Consider the following 27,496-nt stretch of genomic DNA (forward strand, 5'->3'; position numbering starts at 1 on the left):
CAAAGATCAAGATCTAAATGAAGATCTCTTTAGTTAATTTAAAGCACAACAATTTGTTTAGTTTGAATGTCTGTGTTTTGAGGTGTGACTGGCATACAGTCTTCAGTAGTATAAGCCTGGAGGAGATTCTTAATGCAATGCCTATGTTTTAGCTGTCTCTCTACTGCCATCTAGTGCTTCTTCTAATTCATTTGCGGACAAACAAAGATCAAGATTCAAATGAAGATTATATATATATATATATATATATATATATATATATATATATATATATATATATATATACACACACACATACATACATACATACATACATACATACATACATACATATATACACACAAAATAGAAAACATCCAGCTAGCATTGTATAAATATTTAAGTGTCTTTAATTTTTTTGTCCTGTATCAGATTAGCCCGCACTGCTTCCCATTAAAATCACAAAGCAAAAAACTATTCCTCTGATAGTAAAAATTCATTTGGCAGTGAGATTTGTATATGTGCTCTTTAGTGTCAATGATGCACGAGCATCTGATTGTTTTATATAGCGTCACAATGTCCCATGACACTAGAAGTATCAAGCCGTAGTGCAGTAGCTCTGGTGAGCCAGCATTCTCCATAGTGAATTAAAGTAAACTTCAAACAAATGAATCCCAATTCTGACGTTACTAAGACAAGGTAAAAAGCAGCACTGTTCAAAATGAATGGTGTGCGGAACCAATCTGACACTAACAGAATCACACAGAAAAAATGTAAGAATCAAGGTCTGATGGCCTGAAACAAATTTTTGCCTTAAGTTAACCAAAGGCCATCTTGTGAGATTCTTTTTAAAATCTGAAAATGAACATCACTAAAAATTATTTGATCTGTTGCAATTAAAGTCAAATAATTCAATTCCTTTGAAGCGTAGCTGCACAGCACTGAGTAACACAAACTCAAGATTCCCTGTCCACCAGAGGGCTCATAAGCGGGAGTGAGTGGTCAGCTTCTTCTTCTCGAGAATCTTTCCAAAAAGGTTTGCGGCTTCCAGCGCACAGCCCCAGTGGATGGTGAGTCCATAACCTCCATGTCCATAATTGTGGATAACCTTTAATTAAAAAAAACAACAACAACATCCAGTGCTTTGTATGGAATAGTGGTTAAGGATTTGAACTTCAAACCCTAAGGTTGTGGGTTTAAATGCCACTAATGATGCTGTGTGACCCTGATCAAGTCACTTGACCTGCTTGTTCTCCAATTGGAAAAGACAAGAAATGTAGTCAATTGTATGTCACATGTTGTGCATCACCTTGGGCAAAGGTGTCAGCCAAATAATAAGCACACCGTTTGTTTTAAATAAGACCATTACATATAGTTAGTATCATTCTGTGTATCCATCCATCCATCATCCAACCCGCTATATCCTAACTACAGGGTCACTGGGGTTTTCCGGAGCCAATCCCAGCCAACAAAAGGCGCAAGGCAGGAAACATACCCCAGGCAGGGCGCCAGCCCATCGCAGCATTCTGTGTATATAATTATTATTGAGTGACTTTGTTCAGGGTCACTCTGTGAGCTGGCAGGCTTTGGGTTTCTAGACCAGTTCCTTTGTCAGCAGACTTCACTGCTTAAAGTGTTTAAGCTGTTGGAGCAAATGTATATTTTATGAATAACAGTGCTGAAAAGGGGCAGCTTTGGCTTTTTAAACCTTGGGCTCAGTAATCTTCTGCATACAAGCAAAATTGGATGTGGCATGTAAAGGCCTTACCTCACACTGTTTGTCTCCAAACTGCAATGTCTCACTGTCCAGTCGCACTGAACTGCGCACTGGCCGCAGGCCTGTCCAATCATCCAGAATTCTGGCATTCTAAAGAAAACGGATGCAGATACTTAACACTAAGTGACCAGACGGCATGACATATTAGACATGTTTAAACTCAGCTGTTTGCACTGGTGCCTCTGTGATGGACTGGTGCCACATCCAAAGTTGCCTTACCAATGATACTGCCAGGATTAGCTCCAGCTCCCTACAAACACAAAGATGCCCAAGCTGGTGTCAAAATGTTGGGTCAGGTCATGATTGCCTGGTTCAACTCTCTGCCAAACTGTTGCAGGCCCCACTTTCATCCACAAGGTCCATCATCAGCAGTCACTAGGCCAGCTTTCCTTCATTTTCCTCCATGTGACAAAGTTTGCTGTCCACATATTTTGAATGTGCATTGTCACCTTTACAGAGTCTTTTTAAGGTTCTGTCTCAGCTGTTAAGATTTGTTCAAAGTGAGGTGCCAGCATCATTTGATCAGTCCCCAGCTGATTGTGGCCTTGAACATGATGACTGAAAGTTCCTACCATGCGTCCAGTGTCAGTGACAATGGGCTCTGTACTGGACAGACATACACCAGTCTTATCTTATGGATAAGTAAATATTGCATCCTACTATACAATTCTGGCTATACAGGGTTGCTGGTCACAGATATTAAAGTGACCTTCTCCATCTTGGAGGTAGAGCACAACAGTTGCTCTTTATCTTTAGCTTGCTGTTAAAATTCATTATATGTCAACCTCCTAGACAACACTGACTTCAGTATGAAGGAGGAATAATAAAGAGTTTGCTACAACTAACCTTCAGGCTGGGCACCAAGTGGCACCCTTCCTCCCAGACTTTCCTGTGATCCTCAGAGTTGTTGTCTTCACTCCAGTTTCCCACCTGAAAAATTCCTCCGACAGTCACTGAGCGACTTCTATAAAGAAATGAACATACAGAGAGATACATTAGTAGCAAATACGGCCACACCTAACAAGAGCTGCCAGTATTGGGACCCTGTAGGAGATAGGCCATTTGAATGTGATTGGCTGTGTTCCCTTCAGTGCTGAATAGTCATTTCCACCTCTTATCTGCTTCCTAAATTAGGAGATACCAAACAAGGTGATATGTTATGATACACACATTAGGCTTTAAAGAACCTTTAAAAGTAAAGATGGCACACTTCTATTGTTTTTGGTTGTTTCCAGGGCTGGAATGGAGGTGATGGGAGGGGTTGCTGAGATCTCATTTGTAAGTTGTTTCCTATAGTGCAGGACAACAGCTGGCCCATAAAAAAGGTTTGCTAGATTATATAATGGCAACCCTGAGTATTTTGATGGATGGGGGCCTGAAAATAATTATACCTGAGGCATATGTATGAATAGATGACTTGGAGGAATGATAGCAAGTGGAGTATGAGTTCCCAAAATTGAATGATTTCTATGAACTTACCACTATAATGGTCAAGTGTCCTAGAGTTAGTCTGACGCCATAAGAAATAATTGGAATTCATGAGGGACATCACGAGCTGCTAGGGAGTGTCTGAGGCCATTCGTACACCCTGAAGTGAGCTTTTAGGTTCCTGGTATGGGCATAAATGCCCCTTCTGATTACTTGATCTATGACCTTCACGTCTAGAGAGCGGGTGTAGGCAAGTCCCAAGAATGGAGAAAAGGCAGGAGGAAAATAAAAGTGACACTATACCGGCATTTAAGGTAGGCCCACTGAGGTGAAAAGTTCATTGCATTTCTCTTCATTTTGTACATACTGTCTCCAAGTCCCTGTACCATTTTGTGATTTATCTTTTTTTACTATAATTAACCATTTTATTTTATATACGTTTGTTTTCTTGGCTTTATATTGCCTTGATGGTCATTAGAGAATGCCCTCAGGAAAACATATATGATAAAGTTTGCTCTGGAAAAATTCTAGGCAACATGAATCAGTATGAAGTATTATGGCACCAATTACCACAATGGTGGCACACAGACATCCAAACCGTGCCAATGGACAGAACAGCATGGATGATGTAGTAGTGCCAAGTTCAGCCTGCCAGCTGCGGTCATTCCCAGAAGAGTTACCTTGTGTACTTCATCATGTCTTACCCTGGAATGATGTAGGGTGTAGAATACACGCCAGTTTTAGAGTTGTGGGTTATGATGAAATGTTTCAACCAGGGAGCATCCACCTACAACAAATTCCAACAATAGTCAGTTATAAACCGTCAACTGATAACCCTTTCCACCTTGTGGCTCCTTTCTTTTGGGTAAACGTACATTTCATCCATCCATCATCCAACCCGCTATATCCTAACTACAGGGTCATGGGGGTCTGCTGGAGTCAATCCCAGCCAACACAGGGCGCACACACACACCCACACACCAAGCACACACTAGGGACAATTTAGAATCGTCAGTGCACCTAACCTGCATGTCTCTGGACTGTGGGAGGAAACCCACGCAGACACAGGGAGAACATGCAAACTCCACGCAGGGAAGACCCGGGAAGCAAACCTGGGTCTCCTAACTGCAAGGCAACAGCGCTACCCACTGTGCCGCCCTAAATGTACATTTGCAAATAGAAATTTAGTTTTCCCCAGTGTGTGTCAGGGTCACGGAAATCAAAAGGTGTGATGGGACCATGGCAATCGGCCAGCCACAATAGGGCTGAGACTCAATAGGTTTAGACTTTACTAGGCATTATACACACTTGGGTGCCACTACTGAACAAAGCCCTGAATGGAAGTGGTGTTAGCCAAAATAGCACCTGCCTTCAAAATCTGCCCTCGTCCTGGCTTCAACAGGGGGTCTGGCTGCAGCTCACCAGCTCTCACTCCAGTACAGTTCAGAATGACATCCACTCTGCGGTCAGCCAGCTACACCAAAAATAAAGAAAAGGAGGATGGAATGAGATGCCATCATAGCCAAAACAGTCAAGCCCCTCCAAAGAGATATGCAAATTAAAATCAGTCAGATATTCTTCCTCCACTTCCAGTATGTGGCCTTGCACACCCCAGTCAAGGATTAGTACTACAGCAGAACCAAAATGACAGTCAAAGTCTGATGCACAGCACAGCCACAATGCCTATCCATCCAACACTCTATATTTATAATTTTTTTTTATTTCAATTTTAAATTTTAAATTACAATTTTCATATTATATTTTTAATTACGACATGCTACGTTAGGTTCATAATTTGAAGTGCACTTTGTAAGAATACATTAAATTGAGTTTACCCACTCACCTCTCGGAACGATGCAATCTTCTTTTGGTGAAATTTCACCCCACGTTCAGTGAGCCTAAAAAACCGAAAAGGAACATCTGACCAACATTATTGAGTTTGAAGACAAACAATTTATTTTTGTATCCATCCATCTTTTTAAACTATTTTTCCGAACTATGGTGACCTGAAAACCAAACAGCAATACATCACCCAGACTTGTTCATACCAAGCCAACTAGACGTGGCTGTCGTGTTTTGCATGAGGGAGTTATGATGACAAAACCCACAAAGGAACAGTGATGTTGCTGGCAATTGAACCCGGATCACTAAAACTTTAAAACAGCAGGGTTAAACGGTGCTGCACTCTCACAGAAACCCATTTAATCCAAGTTTAGGATCATGGGATTCTGTGCTGCCAGCAGTGGGTGTAAGGTAGGATATGAAAATGAACAGAAAAGGTTTGATGATACCTTTATAGTCGATACCCATCCACCTATCACTAGTGAAGCAATTCACACCCACTCATATACCTGAAACTAATACTAAAAAATAATTGCAGTTGTTTTCAACATTAAAGTCTAATAATTAATATATGTTAAAATGAGAAGTAAAGAAATGGCTACTATGTAAAATTCAAATATAACAAAATTGGCCTGGTGTGTGCAAATGCATAAAGTGAGACTGCCTATGGTCGTGTTGGAAAAGCTCTGAAATTTGACCTTGTCCACCCATTTACTGTCTGCACTCACCTCCTCCTAGTCAGCTAAAGCATCATGAGGGGTATTGGCATTAGAACACTATGGCTTTGGCAGTCCACTTTCTAGATGGATTACCATGCAAACATATGGATGACGATGATAATTATTAATGTAATAATATGGATGAACTGCTGCATCCAGAGATGTAAGTTAATACAAACAAGTGCTAAAGCATACAGGTGTTCAATATTGTCACATGTGCTGAGTGCAGCGATAGTCTTACCAGCATATCCTAATAACATGAACTGTGCTGTCAATCACTTTTGAATGAAATGAACTACAAAAGTCACTATATATAAAATATACATAATATAAAACAATATATAAAATATATAAATATAAAGTATTGCATAAATATATACAATATCTAAAATTACAAACAGTTATTTCCTCCAGGTTGAGAACCAGAGGGGTACCTGCTCTGTAAAATTTCACCTGCGCTCCTCTGTGTATAAATTTAGGATACAACCAAACCACTGGGGATTACAAAGCTGAATGTCAGGATTTGGGGTTCCAACTCAAAAGCGCTGAGGGTTTTGTAGGAGCTCCGGAGAGAATTCCTGGGATGTGTTGTTGTGGAAGGAAGGCAATCAAAGAGTGCAAACTGACCTGTCCATGAGCCATGGCAAGTAACTCTTTCCTTCTATCATAAGGGCAGTGTTGAACCAACCACAGCTGTGAAAAAAGAAGAGAATTTTTAAATATTTATACCTCCACCTCCCAAATCTGTGAGGTTGATTCTAAATTGGTCATTTGTATGAGCTGTAAAGCAGAAAAAAATGTAAATTACAAAATTGGCTTGGTGTGATCAAATCTTGTCTGCCCATTTTCTATTGACCACGCTTGCTTTGTCCTGGTCACAGTGGTGGGACCCTTTATTCTGGATACCATACTAGCACATTATAAGGAACACATTAGTATCAGGACAGTTTGGCATTGCTGGCCAGTCTTGGTATGTCTTTGGATGGACTGCCATGGGAACACTTAATGGACTGGAGGCCTGACCAGGGTTTCTTCCTGCCTTATGCACAGTGCTGTAGGAATAGGCTCCAGCACCTTACAATCCTACATTTAATTCATTTGTTTGCAGAATGTTCTGTTAACCTGTGGTGGGCTGGGGCCCTGCCTGGTGTTTGTTTCCTGCCTTGCACCCTGTGTTGGCTGGGATTGGCTCCAGCAGACTCCCATGACCCTGTAGTTAGGACATAGCGGGTTGGATAATGGATGGATGGATGGATGTTCTGTTAACTTATGCAAACTGAGAACCCAGCAGCTTAGAGGACTGATGTAAAGGTGAGGCCCTCCATCTCTAATTAACAAGATCAAAAAGTGCAATTATTTAAAAACAGGCTTTCCAGTTAAGTGCCCATCCTAATTAGAACAGCAAAGTAAAGTTTAAAGCATTAATTTATTAACAAGCGAAAAAAGGGAAATAATGCAACATAAATAACACAGAGGACACAGGAGACAAGCTGCAGTAGTAAGTGAATTGGTAGGGGACATAAAATGCAGTTTGGCATTGGGCCGTCGGGAGTGCCATTATTTTATATTTATACTAGCTGTGTAGCCCATGCTGTAAAAAGCATGGGGTCCTAGAGTCTATTGAAATCGTCAGAAAAAAAATTGAAATGTCGAGATGTCAGGTCATTGAAAGTTTCTTCGGAGGTTTTGTTTTGCCGATGTGCTGGCCTCTCCTGTGTATCCTTGGAGGTGGAGCCCTTGGCACGACTCCATCTCTCACTTCCGGGCCGGACAGACAGACACATTTCCACACGTAGACGTTTGTATATCAGACTAGCAGCACCCCATTTTTAAACGCTTCTATCATGAGGATCTAGAGCCAATCTCAGCAGCTTGGGGCAGAAGGTAAAAGCTGAACCTCGTGTTGCACAATCTTATACCACAGCTGGTCAGTCTCGAGTTGCCAATAGAAAGACATGGCCGAAGGAGCTCATGAGACAGCTCACATGGACATGGCAACAACATGCAGATTTCACAAAGATCCTTTAGTCACCAGTTGCATATTCTTAACATCTGTTGCTTTATGCTGTTAATTCTTTATAATCTATCTATAATTGTTCTTCATATATTATTTTTTGGATGGCACAGCATTTCTTGTCTTTGACATAATTCTCCACCCTCTCCCTCAAATCCTCAAATTCAGGCTACAAAATGGCAGTGACATTAGGTGTGTGGGGGCAGTTCTGTGCACATTTGGTGTAGTTCCCTTAACCTCCGCTAGCAACAGCCCAGTCCATAAAATGGCCCAGTCACAAATGTGAACATCATTTATAATGAAAACTGTGCCACAGCAGTAACCTGACTAGGAGCAGTCAAAGGCAGATAGGGGTTCTATGGTAGTCCTCCAGGACATGAATCTCATGTAATTTAAGAACCTGTCATGGCCTGTAGACATGCTTCATGTACCTATAATCGGGGAACATCTTCATCTCTTGAGGGGTAAGGTGCCGGAAGCCAAGCACAATGTCCTTCCAAGAGGGTTCCTGTGAAAGAAAGAAAATGCAAATAAATGGAGCGAAGGAGCACACAGAGAGATGGTGTATAACCCCAAAATAATTACCGGCATTGGCTCTGTAAACAGGTTGTATCCAGACTGGGTGTAGATTCCCATTTTGATGGAATCAGGAGAGTTGATGAGGCTTAGAAGGTAATCAAATGTCTCTTTGTTCCATTTGCTAAATCAAAAAAAAAAGTCATCACTACATTTCCTCCATCTTTTGTTTAACAGGGTAACTGCTGTGATGAGCAGATATTTACTGAAGAGTTGATCAGATAAAACTTCAGGCTCCCCAAGTGCATATTATCCAAATTAAGCCCTGCTTTTTCATACCTGCCTCAACTTGTGATTGGGTGTAGTTAGAACACATTAGCATCATAATGGTGACATCACTTGGCTCCACCTCTTACTCCCCCTTTATAAACAGACTGCAGTTGACCACGCCCACTCCACTTGCACTTATCCCCGTCTAAATCTGAATAATCATTTGGGGAAAAAGTAAGCAGTGCCAAACACTTCCACAGAGTGCTCAGCCATGCAACTTTTCTTTTTTTTTTTTACCCACTGCACCAGGTTATCCTTTAGCCAGGAATGTTCTTTCCTTTTGCTTATGGCACATAACTTTTACATTTTAGACTATGATGTTGGAAATAAATAAATCTACACTCCAGATTTGTATGCACAGCAATTATATGAAGACAGGAGAAAGCATTTACCAGATATATTACATCAGACACTTTTTTAATTAAAAATTTGTTTTAATATTATTATTAAAATGCAACGTCACACACAGCAATATCACTTCAAGTTCTTAAATTCCTCAGTATTAATAACTGTGGTACCCATCAAACCAAAGTAGCCAATATAGACCTCATGTTTTTGATTTGATACATGGTTTGTCATTTGGCCTGGTATAATAATACATACCTAATCCCTTTCCCTCACAGTGGCCTTTTTACTTTTAAGATGGAGCCACTGGTTTTTGCCCAATCCTCTAGGTGTCACTTCTCAAACTGACCACTCTTATAGCCGAAGTGCTTTGCTAGAAAAATATGGAGGTGGTTGCTACCACATTGGCCTGGTGTAACAACTCTAGCTTAGTGGCATCAGGGCTTTGGTTTACGTCAGTTTGTCCGTATTTTCACTCATCCATTGCCCACCATGTGAAGTTATCAGTTGTTAGCATTACAGCTATAAACTTCATTCACACTGCCCCAGCGGGTACAAGAAAGTTGCTACTACACTGTTCTTGCCGGCATATAAAGTCAGTCAACAAAATATGTTGATAAGACCAATATTCTTATTTTTAGACCTTTTTTTGGTATTTTTATTATCATTTTGGATTTTTTTTTATCCTTCTTAACCCTGTCAACTGGATGAACACGCAGATACACACACAGACACTTTTATTAAGGTGGATTTGTCCGTTTTCAGACTCTACACCAGCTGTTTCTAGGTGCAGGAGAAGAGCATCCCTCTCCATACAAAAGTGAATTACTGAGTCTAAAGACTGACAATACAGTAATGAGGCACAGGGAATTACGTTAATGCAAAGACTGGAATGGAAGGTCTTTGAATATGAAACTGGTGGGAAGAAATACTGGCAAGCAGAGTATCACTCCAAGCCTGGAAATAAAATAGATGGAGCAATATGAAAGGCACTATAGACAGGCAGATTCAAAAAGTGCTATTATTTTGCTTCTTCAGCTTTTGTCATTGTTACTGATGTATATTATGAACATTAGATAGATAGATATGAAAGGCACTATATAATCGATACAGAGATACTCACGTTTCCTGTGTATTGCCGTTATCGTACAAGTAAGGCTGCCACAGTCCTGCTGCCCCATCACTGGTGGTCAGTGGAGTGAACCGGTCCGCATACACATCAATGGACAGAGGGGTCACCTTAGAATGATAGCGGTCATGTATGCACAGTGCTGACGACAGGCCAATGACCCCGGCACCAATTACTGCAATACGCATATCTGATACCAATGAGATAAAAATATTAGAAGAAATAAAATAAGAACACAGACAACACCACTGTCTTTTTTGAAAGTATGCAATGCTTGATGTCTAAAATGGTGTTATATGAGAATCATCTAGCACTTGCAGCTTTTCAGCTGTTCTTTTGAACAATAGGGCTTTACCACCTGGAGTTCTGTCCCTTCAGATGTGAAGTCCCGGCTGAAATGTTGAGGCAGCAGTTGCTGATGGGTACTTTCCACCCAATTCACTACTAAGCTGTTAACACCCTAGTGGGGAATGAGATGAACTGCAGAAATATTACTGTGTCTGTAGGGGCCAGTAACATGGCCAAGATAACAAGAGGATTAGCAAAGCACCCTCACACACTGAAGAGAGACAAAAACAGAAAGGAGAAGAGAGCAGAAATTGTTATAGCTGAATTGTAAAATAAATTTTAGAAAATGCAGATAATCTGTTGAAAGTACAGGTAGTCTATCACACTTCCATCCTTTTATGAATACATGTCTATCCCAGCAGTAAAGGGCACAACACATGCCATACCATAAAATTGTTAAATTTAACTTATTCCAGTTCATGGTGGCAGGCAGAAGGAGCCTATCCTTACCGCACACACACCAAACACACAGTCCATAATATAGCTGTGTGGGTGAATCCTTGGACTGTTATCCACGGAGTCTGCATGTTCTCCCTGTGTCTGTGTGTGTTTTTCATTCATGTACTTGAAGCTTACCTCCCACATAACAAAGCCTTGCACAGGTGAGTGTGGTTGTGTGCCCAGTCTGAGTTTGGCTTCTTCACACCAAATGCAGCTTTGGTGGGCACTGGTCCCCTTGAATTGGACAAAATGGGTGCAGATAATTGGGAAATAGACACATAAGCATTTAAAAATATGTAATGTAGGAATCCACATTGCTATCAGTGGTAGGCAAATGTGGTAATGACCACTGCTTACAATATTCAAAAGTAATCAAAACACACAGTGTACCACCAAATGTAACGCAAGCAGAATTTGCCTAACAGAAAGGAAGTAAATGTTATGATAAACAGAATGAAAGCAGCAGTTGATATGATTAAAAAGCAGTATGATCCATGTCACGAATCCACCAATCCCAGTACAGTTTTATGGAAAGCTGATATGTGTCCAGTATGACAAGCAAGGCTGCTGATGTTCACAACCAGGGCACACTAACACAATTAATTCACGTAGGCCATTTAAAAAAGAAAAACAGATTTCTTTTAGCTGTATGAATTATGTGAAAAGAATTTTGATCAAAATAAGGACATGACAGCCCACACACCTTCACTCTGTCAAACCATTTTGCCATCTTCACAGTTTCTAACGCAATACATGTACTCAGTTTTAAGGTGGTACCAGAAGTAGCACTTGGTGTAAAGTCGGAGCTCAACCCGCTCTGGACATCTGTTCAACACAGGCCACCTTTCCACACCCGCACTCACTCATATTTCATAATTTAGCATCATCTGCAATAACATTCGTACTGTTATAGGAAGAAAGAGTACGGTTTGGAATCGTTGTTTTAACGAGTCCGAATACGTCATTCAGGCCTGCCGCCAGGGGGGACAAATGGGACTCTGGTCCGGGGCCCTAACGGAAGGGGGTCCCTTCACGCTTGATTTTTTTTATGCTGATGTTGTGCGCGTATATATATATTCAAGTTACATGTAATAGAAAAGTTAAATCATTTAGCTTACAATACAATTGAGTGTTTTAATAGCCGCACGCTCCACGCAAGTAGATATCGTGCTCGTGTCGTGTGAAGCACGCTTGTCAAAGACAAAGGAGAGCCGACGCCGACGTCCTTGAGCTTGACGTTGAGTAGTATGTTTGTTGTTCTGGGTATGTGGATAATAGATTGACTTCGACGCTGTAACTGAATACTTCCGTTTCACACATACGGGCGCTGTTCTGTCTCAGACAACAGTGATATTGTTGTGCACTATCGTGGATGTTGACATGTATGATGTAGCAGAAGTCCGCCCCCGTAGTGTGATAATTCATTCGCTTGGGTGTTTATTGTTCCTTTTAAAGCAGTGACGAGTGTGCGTTGGTTTTGTGTGTATCACTAAAGATTCTGGATCACCCGGATTTTTTGAAAACTTTGAAGTTTGATACAGCAAGTTACCATACTGACTGTACACCATATAGATAACCCTAACCGTTATTACTGTATATGTTAAAATGTTCAGATGTTACTTCTATTCATTGCATTGGTACAATTGTACCATTACACGTTAGATAACACATAGGCCTATCTCATTAATGTATTGTTTCAATTCCGCTACGAGCTTCCGTTAGCACTGGCTTTCCTTCTCGCAGTCAAACTTTGATATGCGAGAAAGCTTAAATCATCAAGTATGGTATTCACAAATGCAGCATTGTCGCTGTCGGATAAACTACATTTGGATCATTTTGTATACGTATTTTAAGGTTTTGGCATGTGGGGACCCGGGGGAAAGCAGAGGGGCCCACACGTACCCAGTTGTCTGGGGCCCAAATATTTCTGGCGGCGGGCCTGTGTCATTTTATAATTGAAAGAAAGAGGGTTTTTTTTTTTTTTCAAATGAATGGAAAAATACACCTTCTGTTTTAGTACGCGATCCACGAGCATTCCGCGCCCGACTGCTCCCGTCTGAGGGGCGTACCAGCTATAACAAAATGAACTTCTGTGTTGAGGACTTCTACTGATACCAAAAACAAGCTCGTCCCTCCCATTCCCACATACATCCGTACTTACATTTGAACGGGCTTAAAGATCCAAAACTCATTTCGCAGTTCCACTGCGGGCCAACTTTAAACGAAAATGAAAGTGCGGGTAGCCACACCCCCATTTGCGTTGTACGCCTACTTCGTGCAGACGACACGCCCACTGACCAATGAGCAATGCGCTGTTCTAAAACAAGACGCCTCTGTACGGAAGAGATGAACTCCGGTGTCAGAGAATCTGTAAAATCGAGAATTATATTGTAGCGCCCCTGACTAAAAACTGCTTGTCGTGAAACTAATTAGCAAGAATCTCTAACATATTAAAAACATAGACATGAAGGAGTGTGAGAGAAATTGCCTCGGTCCTCCATGAGAGAAAAGAGATTCTAGTCAGCGACCTGGAGACTCATGGATGGAAGGATACCCACGGATGCACATGTCGTCCATTTAATAAACAACAAATACAATTTATTTTACAAACTCTCCAAGTGTAATTGACCCTGAGACAAGTCAATTCGCCCTTCGCTCCTGCAATTCAATTCAATTCAATTGCTCGAACATCACTACCGATTATCTTCTACACTCAGTCCTGTGCAGTCTCTCCAGCCCTGAGGGGCACAATCCAACCACCTGACCGGAGTCCTCTGCTCGCACTTCATCACTGTGACTCTCATCTTCGGGTCTTTATGGTGCTTTTTGGGTTACTGTGACTAGTGCTGGAAAGGTTTGCATGATGAGGAGTTGCTCTTTGGGAGGTTGTTCGGGGGTCTTTTTTGAAGTGTTTTGTAATATTTAGTGAGGTTGTAACTGTCGGATGTATGTCCCCAGACTGGTGCAACTTAAACCATATCAGATCATATCATGCTTTTTCGCAAAATGAAGTTTGTCGTTTATATGCAGAACTGGAATCTTTCTTCTCAAACGGAGGACTGAGACAATGGCTGTTACACTCCTTCATCTCAATGCGTTTTAATATGTAAGAGATTCTGATATTTTCTTTTACAGAGACAATCCGCTTTGATTTTTAGTGTACTTGTTACACCCAGAATATTTGTACTGTATACCGTTAAACGAGGCCCCGCCCCTTTAGCAGTCATTGGCTGTTCATTTACACGCGTCACCACACCGCCTACGCTGTTTCCAGTCAGGTCCGCGCACCTCTGATTCTTTCGGGCATCGTTAATGTTGAAGCATCTGCCGGATGTTACAATATTTGAAAGGAAAAAATCAAGAAGAGCATCAATTAATTCATTAGGAACAACCAAAGCGTTTTACCATTTTACATCACAGGGTTGAGGAGTACGCTTTTGATCTGCCCAGTGAGGAGTAACGTCAGTTATGAGAAGCACCCTACATGAACAGGGTGGAAATTCGGCGTACAGAATAGCAAACCCAAGGCTCCATAAAAATTAAGCGCCAACTTCCCTTGAGGCCCTACCTCTATCTATTTCCCAAACCCTCTTTTCCAGAGCAGGGTCGTAGGGTAGCTGGAACCTATCCCATTAAGATTCAGGTGCAAGGCACAGCGATAGCCCATCACAGATGGAACACACACACAAACACGGATCAATTTAGCATCGTCAATCCATTTAACCTACATCTTTTTTGAACTGTGGGAGGAAACCTATGCATACAAGGGGAGAAAATGAAAACTCTACACAGGGAGGACCCGGCCTCCTTACTACCACTGTGCCACACTGAAGCAAAATTAAGTTGGATATTGTGGCATTCAAGTGCAAGAGACATGGTTGACAGACCCATCATAATAAAGAAATGGTTAATCCCAAAATTAACTGAAGCATGCTCTCCATCGAGTTCTATTCAGTCCATCGTAATGGCCTTTCACATCAACATTAGGGTTCTGTCAATTTGGACTCACTATGCAGTTAATCTATCTAGTATAACTTAGTAGCTGAAGAGGAACCCGGAGGAAAACCACTTGAGACATGGGGAGAACCTGGGAATTCCACACAGACAACGAACGCAAACACTCAATCATAAATGTATTGTATGACAGTGCTGACAAGTTACATTAGTCTGGCAATGGCATTTCAGCAATGTGTCACTAATAGAATGAGCTGGAATTCCATTATTCAAATGAGAAGCGTCAGAGGCAGCTGCAGGGGATCCTGAAAAAAACAGAAAGCCGGACCAAATCACATCAAAACTCCAACTAGTGGAACAGCAGCAGGCTGTTCTCAAAAGAAGAGTGAGCTGATTAAAACAGTGATGTAAAGACTGTTGAAGACAATTTGAAGTGCCAGATAAAAGTAATGAGACACTACAGCTTCCACCCCACACTGCAGCACCACATCAAGCCCATTTTTGTAACCTGAGGTCTGTAACATTGCTTTGTCTATGCTGCTCCAGCTGGCATGGCTCAACGTCCCGCAGGCACTCACTTGCTTATTTCGTCACAGGTAAGAAAGTCCGATATTTTTCTGCTTACTCAGTGAAGTTTGCTGACTTTTCTGCATGCATCGTTACAGAAGGAGATGGCACATTCGCCCCATGTATTTATCCGCTTAAATCCTCAACTTTAAGAAGTGACTTCAAGATGCCGTTATAATTTAGTCTTTTTTTAATAATTAAGCTGCATACTAGTTAGCTAGTAAGCGAGACAGATGAGTAGATATTAAAATCATTACATATCTTTAAGATAAACATGAAAGGCACTATATATTAAAATCTATTTGAGTCAGTATATAATAAGCAGATATGAAGTACACTATATAATAGATCATATGAGTGACAGGTCCATACAGAGATACCACATGACCTGAGGCACCACATGTTAAAACATACCGTTGAGTTTTTACTTTTTTTCAAGAGAACGTAAAAGATTTAAGCAAATAGATACGATAGTCAGCTGCAATCATGCAGACATTTATAGTAAGTTCTACTGAAATTAGTTGAGCTGACAGTACAAACAACAAGTTGGTAGATATAATGTAATTATACAGTATATGACTGGATTTACAGTACATGAGTACATTTCGTAAAACCACGTACCATAAATATTATTTAACTTCAAAAATCTACTTTTAGTGTATATGAAAAGCGGTATAAAATGAATAGATCAATAGATATGAAAGGCACTTTATAATGAACACAAAGATTGACCTCCTGCGGCACACCTGTATTAACATACACTCCATACCACATTCCCGTAGCCGAGCTGCTTCTTCTGTTCCTGATGACCGTGGGCTCGATCGAACAGGTTTGATCGCAGATAAATGGTGTCTTATTTGTTACTTTCAAGACTTAGTGAAGAGAGTCCAGTAGGCACTGGCAGAGGGTTGGTGGTCCAGAGGTTTTAGGCGGTAACCACATGGCACCGTTGTGTTTTTCACCCTGCAGTTACACTGATGGTCTGAATATCCTCTCATTGGTAATCGTCCTGGTGTTCAAAAGCAAACGCCAGTATTTTAAAATGACAGCAAAACCACCGGTGGTCTTACCTGTTTGTAGTTGTATTCTCTTTCAGTGAGTGCCGACCGAAGCTGCCGTGGACTAACGCCTGATGGTGAGAGGGAACTGAACTCCTTCTCCAGAGTACAAAGTCCTCCGGCAGAGCAGCCGAGAAACGGAGCCGTGCAGGAGTGCACAGATCAGATAAAATGCAGGAACATTCATTAACATTCACTCTAGGTAATGAATAAATGTGCAAACTTCAAATAACTTAGTGAAATTTTGAAAGCAAATAACTTTACGAGCATTGATGAAAATGTGCAGTGATGAGCAAATGCAACATAGCCTATTATTAATCACAAAATACAATGATTACACTCGTGTATAAATAGATCATCATCAGTTTTATGATCCTTTTTTTATTGGGCGCATGAAAAGAAACAACCCGGATTTACGGCCAGCCTGTCACAGACCAAAGCACACGTGATAAGGCGGCGTGAACTAAACTGTGGATAGCCAGGAGTTTGTGCCTTACTCACAGGAGCGGACTGGGTCTCAAAACCGGCCCGGGCATCCTTCAACGAGTGAGGTGACCCCACAAAAAGTCTCAATAAACGAATGGAGAATGCCTTTGAATGAATTGATCGTCATTCAGCCAGCACATACTATGATCCATTTTTGTATGGAGCAACGATGTCCTTAGTTGTTTTCTTTTTACAAGCTCCTTGTGCATCCCCGATATTAACGAAACGAGCGTTCCGACCCTCTTGTGCCGCTGACTTGGCAATCTCTGCATCTTAGCAAGCATTCTATGTGTCGTATACGTGGGAGTGAGCCGTGCGATGGACTGGTGCACATCCTGAGCTACGTTCGACCTGCAGTGGCCCCGAATTGGACTACGACCGTTTGAAATTTCAGAGTCGTGCGGTCTTGACTGAGCTCTTCCAAAAGATTTTAGCATGCTGCTACCCTCTGCTGGTTCGAAACGGACACGACAGGAATAATATTCGTTAGTCATCGTCTCCCTCTTTGTCTCTACTTAAGTACAATTTTACGAGGGGTGTTCAATAATGTATTTACCCGACTATAACAGTGAAATCTGATGAACAGATTCACCTCATTACTTTTCAATGTAATCCCCCTTGACTTCAACACTTGCTCCACTTTGCCTCCAGTGATTTAATCCCTTTGGAATAGAAGGATTCACATGTCCTGATCTCCACCGACAATTTCAGTTTTGTAGCGCAAATATATAATACTCAGGCAGATAAATTATTGGACATCCATCTAACTTTATCTTTATTTATACCATGCAGTGTATCCATTGATCATGCTCTCTCTCTCTTTACCTGGAGAAATGTCTGATAAATGTGGCCCTTTTTAAGGTTACTGAATGTTTGATTTGATATATTTTTTTATTTGATATCCTTTATTAATCCCAGAGGGGAAATTCTCTTTTCACATGACCTTTGAAGGTCAGAGTGTAGGGTCAGCCATTGTACTGTGCCCTGGAGGAATTTTCAGGTGCAAAGACCACAGCAGGCACAACAGGGAAGTCTTAATTAAGTTTGAAGTTGGACGGAGAAACAGGCCATGGTAGGATGAGAAAGAGAAAGAGAGAAAGAAAAGAGAGGAGAAAACAGAGAGTGTTCTGTAGTGAGAAGGCTCAGTTGAGTACATAGAATTTCAAGCTGTGCTAAGAAGGCACATAGAGGCTGTTTAGTTAAACAGATGTGGAAGTTGCTATATAATAGATAGCAAAGGTTCAGTAAGTTAGATAAATAGATAGACAGATGCTTTGTCTTTTTTGCGCTCTGTATTCTCCCAATACTTATCCTCTTGTAAATTTTTTTAGTTAAATAAATGAGCGCACAATTTCCTCTTACAGTACGTACACTTATAATTTGTCCTTTGTATTTTTTCATTTGAATAAATACAGTTTCAGTTATCGCTTTTTATTAATAGAACATCTTTGCATTGTCTTTAATTTCGGTCAAAACTGAAAGGTTAAGCCAGCTGATCTTGTGCTTTGCCTTCCTCTCTCTGCTGTGCTGTTCCTCTGCTCAGTATCTTTGGATTTCTTATTGTTCTCCACAATTCTTGAAGTATCAAAGGGTGGTGATTGTAAAACTCTCCATGGCATAATCTGCTGAGTCTCTACTGCCGCCAACAGCTTTCGCCAGACCTTTCTGGGGAATATCTAGATGCCCTCAAAGTAACTAAGAGAAGTAATCCTCCAGTGTGTCCCAAGCTGTTAGGAATTACTGAAAGAATAAAAATGTGTGTACAAGCACCTTAAATGAGGTCCCTGTACCTTGACAGGCAAGTGCAAATATGTCACACTCCAGTATAGCCATGGAATTCCACTGGAGATCACAGAGTGCACCTGCAATCTTAACATTTGAAAATACCCTACAAGAATTGAAAACCTCTAAAGATAATGAGATTCCAGAACTAGAGTGACATAACAAAAGGTCATCTTGGGTTAGTTCAACAGCAGAATGCTATTGGGAAGCAAAGGGCGTAATAGATTAACTTAGCAACCATGCAAAGACAAATGAAGCCCGCAAGAAGATAAGTATATAAAATGGATGCATGAGAATACAAGATGCCAGTATCCCATATTGTTTCAAGAGAGATGATAGGAAAATCCACTGTTGTCACAGAATATTGAAAGATGAGAATACAAGATCCTGGCCTGAGCATGTTATTGAAAAAGAAGGCTCTGGTTCTATCAAACTTTAGAATCACAAAGGAAGTAATAGGATGAAAAAAGAGCTAACCATGAAGAGTAAGACAGCAGAACAGTCAGCACAACTTAAAAATAAAAGTTCTCAGAACAACAAAGTTTCAAATGGAGGTTCCCAATTCAAATCAACGAGAAAATCATACAGAAAAGTACTAAAAATCACAAATATTTCCAAATGCCTCAGAATAATAACGTGAGATATCAGGGTGACCAGAATTGGGAACTTGAAATCATCCACCCAGTTCTGGACACGGAGGCTATAGTCTATCACAAAAGTGGCCCAGTCCATTAGAGGGTACTCTCCTATAGAGCCATTGATTGGAGATATCATTCTAAAATGACCATTGCATTACACCTGAAAACATTTAAACTACCACTGTGAGCAAAGAATTTGGACAGTTAAATATGTAATTGCCTAGTATAACACATGGGAAAGTGTAGAACATTCCAGAATATCACCTTAGCACCAGAAAAAAAAAAACAAAACTAAGAGCATATACAGTATTGTCTAACATTCACAAACCCACTTATTTTAATTCAGTGTCACAGGGGTCTGGAGCCTGTCCCAGCTGCAACTACTGTATGGTAGGATGTAATTCCACCTAATAGTACAAAATTTAGAAATTGCAGAAAATTAAAATAATGTGTAATCTGGCATAAATGTAAAGTCACATGGCTTTGTAAGCACTGTACTCACTGTACTCTATACACCGGATAATATGACTACTAAAATTACTACTAGATGATGTCCCTTCCACGATCATGAAGGTGGACCTCCTCCCTGTCTCTATCCAAGTTTTTCATCATCCCACACCCCTGAAGAGAGAACACCAAACCACCGTTAGAAGATGATTTCCTATCTACAACCAACTTCCTTTTTTTACCTGTGCTTCTACTTCTCTTTCTCTCTTCCCTTTTCTTTTTATAAAGATTTCTTGTGAATAAAATATAAAATTACTGGGGTCACAGACCACAATCTGTAATTGTTGTGGTTTTGGGAGCAGGGGCTTTATAATGGTTTGTCTCCAGAATGCTGAACTAAATGCACTTTGGTCTGGTGCCCATTTCTAAGACCCTAGATGGTGCCAGGGACTTTCAAAGCCAATGTTTCAGGCCATCCCTGATTCAGCGGTTAAAAGTTAATAAACCTAAGCTTTACAGGGTTTGCTGTAATTGTATGTTTAGTTCTCCCAACTATGGCAGTGCTGACCTTTTAATTCCCAACACGTCTTATTTTTATATGGGCCTGTGGACTCTGCACCATTGCAGTCACATGATGCCAGAGCTGTTGATTTTTATTAATTATTTACTAATCCATGGAGTTTCACTACACCAGGTGACAGGGTGTCAAGTTATGAAAATTACTAACACTTTTAAATAACGTCCACTGCTGATTTTGGTCTAGTACCACATGCCAAATGTTCCATGCCCTCGGTTTTCAAACTTTTTGTTTTGTGGACTCGTAGAAAACTGAGAAAATCTTCATGGACCATGGAGGTGAAACATATACAGTAATACACTTATTTACTCTGTATCACAGTTTATTCAACCAGTGCCTGAAGTGGAAATACATAAGTCCAATTTCTTAATAGAACAAAAAAATCCAGATTTACTCATTTTAGGTTTGAGAACGAGGTCCCCCTGGAACGTTCAAGTCTCTAGATTCACCAACATTAGAATGTAGAGCCAGGGATGGGGTGGGGGAGTTTTGAATATCTAAATTTACTAACATTACATTGGAGGTGCAAGGAAACTTAGACTTTTTTTAATTAACATTGATATAATGTGGTGTTTGGGCAAGGTCCAGAATGGAATTTCCAGTGTCCAGATTTAATACAATTCGAACAGAGAGTGTTTGGGTTTCGAGTCTCTCTTGGAGTACAAACAGACAGAACATTACATCATCTTTCATTATAAATTTTATCTGAAAAATGTGTTCACCTGACCTATAGGAATTCACTGATTTTTGAGGATTGGCAAAAATATTCTATGGATCATTGAATGGGAAATAATATTCTTTCCAGGGGAACTCAGCTCTGTTTCGGGAGGTCCACAGTGAGTGAAGCAGACCCTAGCAAATAATGAAACTTTTAATTATAATTATATGGCTTGTTACTGATTTATTTTTTCCAAGACAAATCTTTATTTTTTGTTCCTGAGAACATTATTCAGATGTTTCTTGTTGTCCATAACCAATTTGTACCTCGTGGTCTTTTCCCACTCTCACAATTATTTCAGAACATTGTATTAACGCAGATGTTATATGAAGCACGGACACAGCTTTAAATGGAGGCACGTTAGCTGAAAAGATACTGATTCCTCATTTTTAAAAAACAGCTGCTTAAAATAACAGGCAATTAAAACCTAACTGCAGCTGTTTTAAAGTAAAATAGACAATAAATGATTCTTAATCATAATAAAGGAGTTAACTAAAAGTAAATACAATAAAAAATATATTGCTTTAGTAGTAAATGAATGGGTTCTAATTAAAAATGTGGTTAAAGCAAAAACCTGCACACACTGTGGACCCCTCCATGAGCGGAGTAACCCTGTTCTTTAGCACCGCACCTTCTGATCCTGTCCAGTTCTCGACTGCACATCATTTTTAGCAGCTAGTCACGCTCAGACCGTCTATCAAGATATATACAGTGCATATTTTAGACAGGATGCAATATCTGTAAAATAAAAAAGAAATATATGTAATGGTATTGTTGCTTTCTATGTTGCTCCATCCATCCCCTGAAACCCACTTATGCTCATCTGAAGGGCGCTCATCTATACTGGGCCAGTTAGAGTTACCAATGAACGTTAACATAAGTCTGTGGGAAGTGGTAACGGAAAAAACGCACACTTGAAATATTTGCATGGTGTAATATGAATTCGTTACACAAAAAATTTAAAAGGTTGATATCAAAGAACTAAGCACCTCCTAAACACGCATGTGACACTCCTTAGCAGCAGCGTTGCAGACCAAGTGGCTCCGGCGGCGCGTGCCGTGCCGTGACTGAGTGACTGAATGACTGAGCTGCCTCCCCGTCTGCTCACCCGCTCGCCGCTCTGCCTTCGCCAGCTGGCCCCGCCCACTGTAGGTGTGTGAGGGCGCGCGCGTGTCTCACTGTTTTCAACCTCACCGAAGTGACAAGTGATAAATATTGAGGAAGAAAAGTGCGCCCGCCCGTCTGCCACCTTTACAAATTCAGCCGAGGATCCACTCCGCACCCTAACCCCTGCCCCTGCTCCTTTTCCTTCTCCCCCTCAGCCTCCACCGCAATAGACAGCGGGCGATGGATTAATCAGAGGCTGCTGGACCCCGAGCGTCGAGTTGTCAAAAGCGCGGCGAGGCGGCGACCGCTGAGGTAACAAGACCGGTGCACCGGCGGTGCTGCGACAACAACATCATCAGCACCACCACCAGTATCAGCAGCAACAGCAGCAACTCCTCGCTCTCTGCGTGCCATGGCTCTCGTAACGGTGCAGCGTTCGCCCACCCCCAGCGCCGCCTCAACGGCCAGTACCGCCACCACCAACGCGGGAGAGGTGAGTACCTCCACGGCTAAGAGCTTCGCGTGGGCAGCGTCGTCTGGGAAACACCGGTGTTCGGCGGCCGTCGCGTAGGCCTGAGTCCGGCTGAGGGGCGGAGAACGGGGGGAGCAGTGGGTGCACAGGATGGATAACGGCGGCATATCAAGGGGTACGAAATAAAAAGGAGAGAGTGTGCGTTGCGAGATGCTTGTCCGTTATAAATAATTTCGTGCATTCTCAGCTAGCGTCAAGCAGATAGATAAGAAAAAAACAATGACAAGCGAGATATGACGAACGGTAATGGCAAAGACAATCGCCTTCAACCTGTGTAAGTGTCATTTATGTGATGTGCATTGAAATTCAATGTCTGACTTATTTACAAAAATGTTGCATAAGGTGCCCATATAGAATTCCGTGATTTAATAGTAAGTGGATCAGACGTAGTGTGGGATTCAGTGATTACCGAGTCTGCATTGCAAATTGCGAGTGGACAAGCAAGGTTGTCCGCTGGTAAAAATCCAAATTCTCCTTGTTTGCCCAACGTCCTCCACTTTTTTGATAAAGGCAAAGCAGTTTAGAGTGCAAACTGACAAAGCTGCTAGTATATTCTGTATTTTGCATGGGTTTGCATATTCCCTTATGTGCCCCCTGAGACTCATCTTAACTCTGACTATGGCAAACCTGGCATCCCTGTATGCATCTTTGTAATCATCAGTGTTTCCTAATTCTTATATAACAATTGGCAGTTTTCTTGTGTGGTGTGTTGCTTTACTTATATCTTGTCCCTGCAACTCTGTCATGTAGATGTCATTACTATTATGTTCAATTTCTTACTTAACCTTTTTCACCCTCTTTTAACATGACGATTTATTTGCCCCCTATTTAGGCTAAAATCCAATTTCAGGTACATTTTCCCCTTTAAGATTTTATGTCTGCAACAAGCTAGACCTGCCCTGTTGAATGTCAGTGCATTTAAATGTAACCATCTTACTGCCACCTAAAAGCCTGTTGTTGGCAGCAGTGCCTCTCATTATCCCTGCTAGAAGTTCTTGTGTTTGTGTTTGGCACATTGTGGTTTATTATAATATTTATATATTTTCTTTTTCTATCTAGGGACCAACACAGTATCTATCAATCTATCTGTCTGTCAACCAATAATAAGCAAAAAAAGTTATGGTGTAGTGATGCATCGGTCTTTAAAGTTTCTTCTGGATCTCCTTACTATGTGACATTAGAGAGATTCTCAAGTTTATTGTATCCAGGCCAATGTCTCAGAGAGCCGGAGCCTTGCTGGCATAAGACAAGAACTAAACCCAAAGAGCTCGTCACTCCAATGCAGGGCACACTTATTCACACTCATGTAAGATCAGTTACAGAAATGGGGATATAGTCTTATTGTAAACTGTAAATGTCATTGGATAAGTGTTTTCGTAAAATATGTAAGTAGGAATGTAAAGAAAAATCTAAACTTATCTGTTCGTTAAACGTATCTGTTTGACTTCATTTAGTTTATCGTTATCTAGCACACTTCCTAAACCACTAGCTAAGAGTATCACACCCATCTGTCCTCCTGAACCTTTTCTTTTAAGTATAAAATTGTGAGGAACAGAATAATAATTTAAGAACAACAGTCCAAAGCAGTAAGCAACCCTGGATTGGTCTGTAATTCACCAGGGACACCTGAGCATGTGCAATCACTCACGCCATGCCAGTTTAGAGGGGCCCAGACCACTTTGTAAAGTAGATTTGGGAGCTAACTAGCTAGCTAGATGTTAAGTTAATTAACCTTGAAGGGAAAAAAAGGCACAATTATGCATATAATAAGAACGATAATAATGTTACGTTTACTAGCAAGCCATACACATATAACAAGAGTTCTCTATAAGTAAATTAACAAAGTGTAGGTATTTACTAAGTGTGAAGTAATTAGAATTGCACATACCTACTGTATAAGTTAGACGTTTACAGTACAGGATGTCAGTCTTTTCTAAAGTACAGTATATTGCCACAGTACACTGCACATAATATCGTCGTCTGATAAGGTGTCTGGTAGACCAGCTCAGTACCATTCAGCACATCGAGAACAATACCTCTTCAGACGAGGGGTGACTCATTATAGAGCCTGTTGGGTGAGGGTAGAAACAACCTTACAAAGCGCTCCTTGGAACAACGCGCTTGTCTCAGTCTGTTCCTAAATGTACTTCCCTGTTTATCCAGAACGTCATACTGGGAGTGAGAGTCATCGTCCAGGACAGTAAGCAGTTTTTTGAGTGACCTCTGCTCTACCACTTCCACCAGTGAGTCCAGCCTGATTCCCAAGATTGAACTGGCCTTTTTAATCAGTGTATTTAGTCTGTTAGCATCACCTCCACTATTGTCATTTCATCAGCACACTACCACATAAAAAATATCCTGGCCACTAAAGATTGAGCTAACCCGTGCAAAACAGGGACTAGTAAGGCCTAAGCCAGCAGAGCACAAGCTTGTACACCGGTTTGCAGTGAAACTAGTCTCAAGCCCTGTGTGGTTGTAATGCTGGAGGTTTTACTGGTTAGGCAATGCCAAGTGCATTGTCCTGTTAATAAAGTTGGTTTAAGAGTAGCATGCAGTACAAAGTCTAAATTCTTTTGTTCACTGCCTCCTTGTCACCACTTGCATTCTGGGTAATCACTTCAGGGTAAATTGAGTGACTCCTTTAAAGTTTGTGATATGCCAGTTTGTAAATCATAGGTTGTACTTGTCTCTCATGGGACAAGTGATATGCCCTAGTGCCACAAAGCCTTTGTGTGTCTCAGCGATGCCTAAAGCGCCCTTTGAAAATACTTGGTTATCAAAGCTGCTGAATGATGCATAAAGCCAAATGTAGTGCGGCCCTATAAGTTCAAGATTTATTCTAAAAATAATATATCAGCTGTTCTCTTCAGGGGGCGGCACGGTGGCGCTTCGGTAGCGCTGCTGCCTCGCAGTTAGGAGACCCGGGTTCGCTTCCCGGGTCCTCCCTGCGTGGAGTTTGCATGTTCTCCCGTGTCTGCGTGGGTTTCCTCCGGGCGCTCCGGTTTCCTCCCACAGTCCAAAGACATGCAGGTTAGGTGGATTGGCGATTCTAAATTGGCCCTAGTGTGTGCTTGGTGTGTGGGTGTGTGGGTGTGTGTCCTGCGGTGGGTTGGCACCCTGCCCAGGATTGGTTCCTGCCTTGTGCCCTGTGTTGGCTGGGATTGGCTCCAGCAGACCCCCGTGACTCTGTGTTTGGATTCAACGGGTTAGAAAATGGATGGATGGATGGGTTCTCTTCAGGTTTGACTCCTTTTATCTATTAACCCACCAATCAATCTTTAATTATTAGCAGTAGTTAAAACAAATTTATTCTGTAGTTTTTGTACTTTTTAGCTGTATCATACGTGTAATAAATGATTGAATGGCTCTGCAGTTTCTACCCGTCAATAGTGGGAACAGCTTTCTACTTGAATTTTGAATTCAAATTTGATAAATCATTCATTTCATTTATGAATACCAACTTCCTCTTTTTGCTTTAACTGCCTCTTTGTTTTTAGGAAGTATGCCACTGATTTCGGTCACTTAGCTGACAGTTTACCTCAGAAACTTGAACTTATTGTACATTTAAAAAAAAAACTAATTTACAGTTCTATTTAAATTTTTTATTACCATTAGTTGTTTTTGTTGTTCTAGCATTACATCATTTTATGCTTTTATTGTATTAATGTCATTCCCTAAGGATGAAACATCATGTTTAATTCTTATTAGTGTTAAAAGGAGATTATTTTGAGAGAAATAGCATTTTATGTTGAATAAAGTATGTAATGTCCTTGAAAAAGTTTGCTTTTTCCCTTTTTGGTGTCCATTAATGGCTTTTTTATGAGTAATAACTTTATTTTACAGAACATATTCTCAGGCATGTTTTATTTTTCACAGATTATATTTTATGTAACTCTTATTACTTTATTTATTATTATTATTATTATTTTAGTGGACAAAGAACATTTAATGTAAACTTGGTTATTCATCTTTTATTCCTACTGCTGTTCAGTTTAGTTTGTCCAGCATATTCAAGTAGACAAGTACCTCAAATCTCACTCCATCCCTTGCACTGTTGGAACAAACTGCCTTTTGTCAGTCATGACATGTGCAGTTTTATTTGCTCTAAAGCAAAAATTAAAGTACTGTGAATACTGTGCTGGGCCCCTTCCTGGCTGAGACACCACAATGGAAGGACCGTATGGAAGGAGGCACAACCCAGCCAGGAAGGAAATAAAGCAACATCCATTACCAAGGGATAACTCCATCCAGGGCAGTGCTCCGTAGGCATGAATCCAGTAAGGACACCCTTTAATGTTTATGGGGGTCGTAGTTCTGAGGGACAACACTGTTGGGGTCCTTGGGTACTCCCAGAAGGCTCTGCAGGTAAAAGGACCCTGCTTCAGGAGTGCTTCCATTGAGCTATGCCCCCGTACCGGAAGTACTCCCGGGTTTGACATAAAAGTGAGCTGTCCAGCCTCCATCGGTGAGTCAGAGTTGGGAGGCAGAAGACAAAGCTCACCTGCAGGAGGAAAGGAAGGATTATGAATTGAAAGATTGGGGATCAACCTGTGCTTGAGGTATTTTTTGGAAATAAAAACCTTTATTTTGCCCCGGAACTGAGTAGTGTGCTGTGTCTTGGGATTTGGGGCTCAATGGCGCCCCCTGTCTTTTACAGTATCCAAATTTGCAACAATATGTAGCATAAACATAGTGAAGTGAAAAAGTGGATAGGGATTGAGATTTAATGGTGGAAAATCAATCGGGGTATCAAACATGCTGG

General features: G+C 41.0%; 2 protein-coding genes across 5 annotated transcripts in view; one reads left to right on the forward strand and one right to left on the reverse strand.

Annotated features, from left to right (window-relative positions):
- ssh1a (slingshot protein phosphatase 1a) overlaps window positions 1–27,496 on the forward strand; it is an 83,293-nt gene that overhangs the window by 2,721 nt on the left and 53,076 nt on the right. Inside the window, exon 1 of one of the 2 annotated variants that reach the window (XM_039771824.1) lies at window positions 22,205–22,695. The exons of the other annotated variant lie outside the window; for it this stretch is intronic. Coding sequence (XP_039627758.1) covers window positions 22,615–22,695 — 81 coding nt within the window. The 5' untranslated portion in view covers window positions 22,205–22,614. Of the gene's footprint in view, window positions 1–22,204; window positions 22,696–27,496 lie in introns of those variants that run through there. 2 annotated transcript variants of the gene reach the window in all.
- Window positions 362–16,561, reverse strand: LOC120540772 (D-amino-acid oxidase-like). Of its 3 annotated transcripts, none has more exons than XM_039771828.1 (11): window positions 16,460–16,561; window positions 10,074–10,269; window positions 8,345–8,459; window positions 8,191–8,267; window positions 6,373–6,438; window positions 5,028–5,082; window positions 4,554–4,658; window positions 3,889–3,971; window positions 2,603–2,720; window positions 1,748–1,846; window positions 362–1,087 (listed from the first exon to the last, which is right to left on the reverse strand). In XM_039771828.1, exons 2-11 carry the CDS (start codon window positions 10,265–10,267, stop codon window positions 962–964), a joined length of 1,038 nt encoding a protein of 345 aa, XP_039627762.1. In that variant the 5' UTR covers window positions 10,268–10,269; window positions 16,460–16,561; the 3' UTR covers window positions 362–961. The 3 variants fall into 3 exon arrangements, with proteins under 3 accessions (XP_039627762.1, XP_039627761.1, XP_039627764.1); XM_039771827.1 differs by lacking the exon at window positions 16,460–16,561 and adding an exon at window positions 13,030–13,132; XM_039771830.1 differs by lacking the exon at window positions 16,460–16,561 and adding an exon at window positions 10,438–10,638.

This window comes from Polypterus senegalus, chromosome 12 (assembly GCF_016835505.1).
Source record: "Polypterus senegalus isolate Bchr_013 chromosome 12, ASM1683550v1, whole genome shotgun sequence".
Classification (NCBI taxonomy): domain Eukaryota; kingdom Metazoa; phylum Chordata; class Cladistia; order Polypteriformes; family Polypteridae; genus Polypterus; species Polypterus senegalus.